Raw genomic sequence first — 7,149 nt, 5'->3', positions numbered from 1 at the left:
GGGGGGGGGGTGTTAGTGGCAGGCAGGGGCGAGACGATCTTCCTATATCGGAGCCTTGCTGCTGCACTTAGGACTTCCCCGGCGGATGGAGAGTGACGCGACGCTGGTACTCTGATGCTGGTTAGGGCCCAGACAGAAGGGGTCGCACGCTGCGTGTGTAACCCAGTCCGGGAGACAGATAGGATGAAAGTGGGGGGAGGGGGGGGGCAGCTCGCGACACGGCCTCAGGGCAACGGCAACGGCAAACCTGCAGCCTCTGACCTCTCCTCCACGTCCAGTTGAGGGGCGCCGATCCGCGCGCGCTCGTTGACGGGATGCAGTGGAATCGCATTGGCCGGCAAAAGCGCATTCCCACCGGCGCCGAGGGACTGTGGTGCATGTGTCGCGAGAGCGGGGGTGACATGCAGAGAGGGAGAGAGAGAGAGAGAGCTTGAGGGAGAAACAACAGCAGGACAGACGGGCCGGGGCCGGGGTGCGTTTGGGTGGGAGGATGCAGGCGGGCGGGAGGTGCTGGGTGCGCCTAAGGATTTTAATATCCCGTTAAAGTATCTTTGGAATTGTTTTTTCAATCTCGTCTTTTCCCTGCAAATTGTACTTTTTGTTTTAACAATTTTCTCTGGAAAAGTTTCCAAATTTCGCGGGGAGACTTCGGTTTTTAAAATCGCTAGGTGCGCCGAGCCGATAGCTGTGGCCACTACCACCTTTGGCGCACCCTAACAGCAGCAGCAACAGCGGCCGCCGCCTTCGCATTTGTCCGCCGTGATGTACGGCGCGGTGGCGGCGGCGCGTTCCTGTGGAGAGTAAAATACGGCCTGCGATCGGAGCTGGAGCTGGGGGAGGAGCGGGGCCGGGCGGTGCGGGCAGGGTCAGGAGCTGGGAAAAGGTTTGATGGGATGAGGGTCAGAGCCTGAGCCTCGCGCGCGAGCCCCCGGGCGCCAGGTCGCCCCATGTCAGCCGGCCCGGCGCGAGCCGGAGCCACCTCCAGTGAGAGCCCAATCCAATTGAAATGAGAGTCGCCCGCCGGGCGGCCCGCCGGGCGGCGCGTGCCCTGTAGTGGCTGCACGCGGGCGCCACGCGGGCGGCACGCGTCGCCACCGGCGGGACCGGCGGGGCACCGCGCGGGTGGCACAGCGCGTGGCGCAGCGTGGCGCGGCGGAAGCCAACAACCCAGGCGATTTGCTCGATTGCTTAATCTCTCTCTCCGACGCGGCGCGCGGCCGCACTCTACTACTTGCACACGCGAGCGCCCCCCGCCCCGCAGCCGCCGGGCGCCCGGGAGGTAGGCCGCCGTCGCGCACCGCGGCCCGCGCGCTGCCCACCCAGCAGGCGCCTGACTGTGCGTGTGTCTCTGTTGCAGATGGGGCCGCACGGCATGGAGGGCCTGGACCGCGGCCTGGACATGCTGGAAGGCGCCGGCATGACCACGCTCACGCCCATCTCGGACAACTCGCACCACCAGCTGCACCCGCCGCCCATGTACAACCCCATGAACTCGATGATGGGCGGCCACCACCACCACCACCACCACGGCGGGCCCCTGGCGGGCCACGCCACCCACCACCCCCACCACCCCCACCACCACCCGCACCCGTCGGCGCACCACCCCGCCATGGCGGCGGCCGCGGCCGCGGCGGCGGGGCTGCACCCGGACTCGGACACGGACCCGCGCGAGCTGGAGGCGTTCGCCGAGCGCTTCAAGCAGCGGCGCATCAAGCTGGGCGTGACGCAGGCTGACGTGGGCAAGGCGCTCGCCGCCCTCAAGCTGCCCGGCGTCGGCGCCCTGTCCCAGTCCACCATCTGCCGCTTCGAGTCGCTCACCCTGTCCCACAACAACATGATCGCGCTCAAGCCGATCCTCCAGGCGTGGCTAGAGGAGGCGGAGGCGCAGGCCAGGAGCAAGCGTCAGGACCCGGACGCGCCCAGCGTGCTGCCCGCCGGGGAGAAGAAGCGCAAGCGAACCTCGATCGCGGCCCCGGAGAAGCGCTCGCTAGAGGCGTACTTTAACGTACAGCCCAGGCCCTCCGGGGAGAAGATCGCGGCCATCGCCGAAAAGCTGGACCTCAAAAAGAATGTGGTCCGTGTCTGGTTCTGCAACCAGCGACAGAAACAGAAGCGCATGAAGTTCGCGGCCCAGCACTGACAGGGGGCCGGGGGGCCTGGCGGAGGCGCGCCCACGCCCATGCCCCCCGGGCACTGCATGCAGTGACCGCCGCCCCCCTCTCCCCTCACCCTTCCCCTTTAGAAGCTGCCAAGGACCGCGCCCCTAACGTGAGAGAATAAGTAATGAAACAAAAACATTACTCCGCGTCGATACAAAGCAATTTTCTGCTGGTTTGCTTATTTCACTAAATTAAATCTCTCCCGTTTCTTTCTGCACTCTAGATAAAGCAATTTAATTTTTAAAGATTAATACAACTTTTTCACCCAGAAATTGTTTTGGCCTTTGTTGCCAAACGTATTTGAAATTCGCCACTTTATCAAAAGTGAATAAAAAGTGCCACTTCGTAAATAATTTTCATTAGAGACCTAAACGCGACGCATCACCACACTCGGGCGCCGCTCCCCTGCGAGGCCCGCGCGACAGTTCCCCCCTCCCCCGCCCGTCCCCGCGCGCTTTCATCTGTCGCTGGATGCAGGTCCCTGAAGGCACCCAGCCAGGGCTGGCGATGGTCCGCCGATCTGTGGCTTCTCAGCAGCCGGCTGCCAGCGCTGGGGCGACCGTCCGGCCCCGCCGCATGCTCTTGACCTGCCCCCGGCTCCCACGGACCGACTGCAAGTGTGCCAATAATGTAACGAAAATGAATTCGCGCAGGTCTCGGCTGTAGACGGGCCAAGCGCCCGGTGATTACGGAGACTGTCTTTTTTGTTTAGGAGAGGATTCAAGTAAAAAGTGCCAATATGTTATACAGGGAATCGGTTTAGCATGTCGGTTGTTTTTGTTTTCCTTGCCGTTTTAAAGGGAGAATATTTGACATTGTGTCGCAACGCGTTAGTAAATGGAGCTCATTTGAAACAGATGTACCAAAAGTTTTATTTTGTGCCATTACCATGCGGTCATGGTGTAGCCATGGCGCGGAGTGATGGAATGAAGTGTGCCAACGACGTTCTTTCATGTCAGTTCGACCTGACCATCGTCCGAAGGACGAGCTCCTTGCGGCAACTATGGGGGATGAAACGTACATATCAAGTCTGGAATAGGGCTGGGCGGTTTTTCAATATATTGACCTCAATATCAATATTTTTAAATATTGAAACCAATATTTTAACATATTGAAGTTTTCAATATTCCAAAATCAATATTCAATATTTAAATATTGAACCCAAAAGCCAATATTGAAATATTGAGTCAGATTCCCAGCTCTAAAATACTCAATTATCGCGTGATGTTGTCCCTTTTTGTTGTATATCGTATGAAATTACCTCTTTTATAAACCCTGAGGTGTAAGAGAAGACGATTCCTGTCGCTGACAAGGCCAGAGAACAAACATACCAAATCGGAAAATTCTAAGTCTTCAATATTTTCAATATTTTTACGTTTCAATATTTCAATATTTTCAATATTTCAATATTCAATACAGGATATTGATATTGAAGATATTTCAATATTTTAAAATATTGGGTATTGATATTGAAATGAAAAAACCGCCCAGCCCTAGTCTGGAACGGTGAAAAAGTGTGTGCGGGAAAAGACTCGGAACCATGTTCAGGCGACACAGAGGACCTGAGTGCCATTTTTCCACGCCGTGAATTTTTTCCCCGGATCAGTGACAAATTTTGTACTCAACTCGTTTTAGGAAAAGCAATATTCCTTGTACCTAGTGATATCTTTAGTCATGTGATTTTAATTTTAACTCTAGTCATGAGCTGAATAAGATGATTTGTGAAGCGTTAGAGCGCATCACAGGTATATTAAACACGTGAGCCTATGTGAGAGTGTGTTTGAGGGAGTGGACGTTAAGTGTGAAAGTGGCATGAGCTGTGCATGTACTGTGAGAAACATTTTGTTTACCCAGTGAATTCGAATACTTTCTTGACCTGTACTCGTAAGATTGGATTCAATATTCGCGTTGTACTCTTAATTTACCAAAAAAGGGCCAGTTGTTTAACGACCAAAACTTTCTCAAAATATTATTGAAACCTGCTGGGTTATTTGTTTCCAGCAATCCATGCACAGATTGCGTGTTACATTGTTCTTGGGAGTCAAATACGTTGAGAGCCGTTTCTTGGATTGTTCTCAACTCAGTGCAATAAGTTGTCTAGTAGTTTAAGAAAAAGCTTATTTTGATCAATGACGGGGATTTTTTTCCTGTTTCTGTGTTTTGTATATAACTTTGTGAGGATTGAACAAAACTGTGTTGTTACTCAAGTCCTGCAAATTTTTGAAAGCCAAAGAATTCATATTATTTATTCAGTGTTTCGGTTACTGGTGTAATTGTATAGATTTAAGATATTGTGACCTGTACATTTTTTTTTTCAATTTACCAATGTTTTATTTTGTAGCGTTGGATGGCAGAAATGCTACGATAAGGTGGTAGTCTGATTATAAATGATATTGAATCAATCTACCTTAAATAAATTTATTGTGTTTTGTTGCTCTTGTCTGCACATCCTGTATTTTACTTTTTGCTGCGTTGTGATTCGACAAGGTAAATATTAATTTTCATTTCTTAAAAAGGATAAAATTGATCTAGTCATTCTCGGACCAGGCTCTACTAATTTTGACTAATTTTTTTCACTAACTGGCAAATATGTTGGCTATTCTTACAATTATCTCATCAGAAAGAAAAATATGGGAAGCATGCAGACTCGTTTTCGTTACCACGTCACTTAATTTAAAGTCAGAGGGCTAAAAGTAAATATGTTGCGCCTCTGACAACGGTGAATTTGTTGTTGTTTGTATTTTGTACTGGCGATAGCAGTAAACTATAGCTTGTTAGGTGTTATGCCAACTCTTGTCGAGTCGGCGTGCACATCTAGTACTCCACCTCCATTGCCCGAAATAAAAAGCAAAGCTAAAATTATTTTTTGCCACTTTCCTACTTTTTGCATGTTTTGCCTAACTGCTTCACAATAAAGGGAGGGTGAGTGTGTGTGTCACCGTCACTGCAGCGCACCGCTCATCGCTTTAACTGTAAACGATCGAAAGAGGGTCAAAATGGAACGACAAGATTTTCCGGATCCTCTTTCATTGTTTTGTTTTTTTCCTTTCAAGCTTATTAGACATCTAACAACATTCTGCCCATATAGAACCTCCAAACATCAAACTGGAAAACACTCTCACAGTCCTAAATGTTTGCCATGGATACTTTTGGGAAACGTTTGTAAATGCATACTGATAAACCAAGTGTGCAACTGCTAACACATGTAAGTGTGCAACTCCGTAGTTGTGCACTTACATGAGTTCAACGCAGTAGGAGTGCACTTGCAAGTGTGCAACCCCTTTAGCTTAACACTTCCTACACAGTGAGCACTCAATCCAAGGAAGTGCTCAACTGAGGAGTTGCACACATGCAGTCGCACACTTGTAAGTATTCAAGTCAAACAGACAGTTTGGAACCACCACTTTCAAAAACGTTTGGAAAAATTTCCGACTTTTTGAAAAATTTGCCTTTTGACTAATATTTTTTAATTTATTTTGAAATCGTCTTTATTGTGAATATTAAACGCAGCTTTGGTGTAAAATCTACGTTTCAGTTCTCCAAATTCAGAAAATTTACAAAATTGTTTTGGAAAACCATGTTCTCAAAGCTATTTAGAAAGATTTTTATTTTTAAATTTTTGACTTAAGCCTTAGTTACTGCAGAGTGATCAATCGTGTTTTTCGCGAGGAAGCAACGCCTCAGAGTGTCAACGATACGTGTTGTATCAGTTGTTTTTGTTTTTTTTCAGTTAGCGTCTCATGTGTCGATAGCCGATAAAAGTAGCTAAGTAGCGCTGAGGCTGAGGCACAGGGAGATACTATTCCCGTGACAAATCGAAGCAACGAGTGCGACGACAGCCGAGGGAACGAGAATCAATCGAGTGAGTACTTTACATGTAGCGCCGTGCTCGGCTCGCGACTATAGAAGCCAATCCGTCACGGCCGAACTGCCGGACGGCCAGCCTGACCCCGACAGGCGGACAGGCCCCGGCAGGGTGCAGGCGGAGGCTGGTTAGCTAATCAAGCCGAGCCATGGCCGGTGCTGGTGGGCGCGGCCCGCAGCTCGCGGCCTAGCCATGCGTGGCAGCTCGGCAAACTTCGCCAAAAAATGTCGGGGTAAAAAGGAGAGAGAGAAAATGCATGTGCGCTCGCGTCGCTGTGTGTGTGTTTTTGTGTGTGAGTGAGATGGGCGTATTTGGTGTGTGACGAGCGCATGAGCAGGTTTGGGCCTGGCAGTGCGAATACGAGCGAGAACCGCTCGAGTCCCTCCTCACAGTAAACCATAAAGAGTGTAAAAACGTACCACACTTGTGTACTTGTGTGGATTCCAATTCGTGCACAAGTGAAGGTTTGCATTTTCCTTGGATTTTTCCACACTTATAATTGCAAGTATGTCCGAATAGAAATTCACACGCCTACAAGTGTGCAACATACACGCACATGGGTTTCCAGTGCTGCCAGTTTTAAGTGAGCCTGCGCAACACGGTAAGTTTTCTATTTGCATACGTTTACATTCTTGGCGTACTTGAAAAGTTGGCAGCTACCATTTGGCATTTTGTTTATTTTAGACTCGTGACCATAGAAAAATAGTCGGAGGTAGGTTTATGGGAAAATTTTCCATAATGTGTTTCGTAAAATCACAATTTTATACTATATACAAACAAGTACTCGGAATTGATCAACCATCAAGAACGGGCTGTCGCAAATTTACAACATATTTTGTACGGATACAAATGCAAACAATTGAAAATTTCAGTGCATTTAAAGCAAAAATTAGTTGGAACCAAAGCAAGTGCGACGGCTTTTCCGTGGGTTACCTGCCCTGCCACCATACGCCGCGCCGCGCCACAACACCGCGCTGGCAGACGCGACGTTCCACTCGACACCTCCGCGTGTATTGCCCCCCCCCTCCCCCTCCCACCCTCTCTCCAGTGCAAAGTGTCAAGGCGCCAGAAAGCAATTAGCTGTACACGTGATGGTAAAAAATGGACCGGTGGTGGTATGGTGTC

General features: G+C 49.9%; 2 protein-coding genes across 4 annotated transcripts in view; both read left to right on the top strand.

Moving 5' to 3' along the window:
- The window catches only part of LOC113216170 (inhibitory POU protein), a 39,121-nt gene extending 34,100 nt beyond the window's left edge, over positions 1-5,021 (top strand). For all 3 annotated transcript variants that reach the window (XM_052265619.1, XM_052265620.1, XM_052265618.1), the window contains exon 5: positions 1,358-5,021. In XM_052265619.1, the coding sequence (XP_052121579.1) occupies positions 1,358-2,140 (783 nt within the window). In that variant the 3' untranslated portion in view covers positions 2,141-5,021. The remainder of the gene's footprint in view (positions 1-1,357) is intronic.
- The window catches only part of LOC113202874 (dynein light chain roadblock-type 2), a 223,281-nt gene that overhangs the window by 52,115 nt on the left and 164,017 nt on the right, over positions 1-7,149 (top strand). The window lies entirely within an intron of this gene.

The sequence above is a fragment of the Frankliniella occidentalis genome, unplaced genomic scaffold (assembly GCF_000697945.3).
Source record: "Frankliniella occidentalis isolate FOCC.00 unplaced genomic scaffold, Focc_3.1 Scaffold28, whole genome shotgun sequence".
Classification (NCBI taxonomy): domain Eukaryota; kingdom Metazoa; phylum Arthropoda; class Insecta; order Thysanoptera; family Thripidae; genus Frankliniella; species Frankliniella occidentalis.
This window is presented reverse-complemented; position numbering and strand designations above follow the sequence as displayed.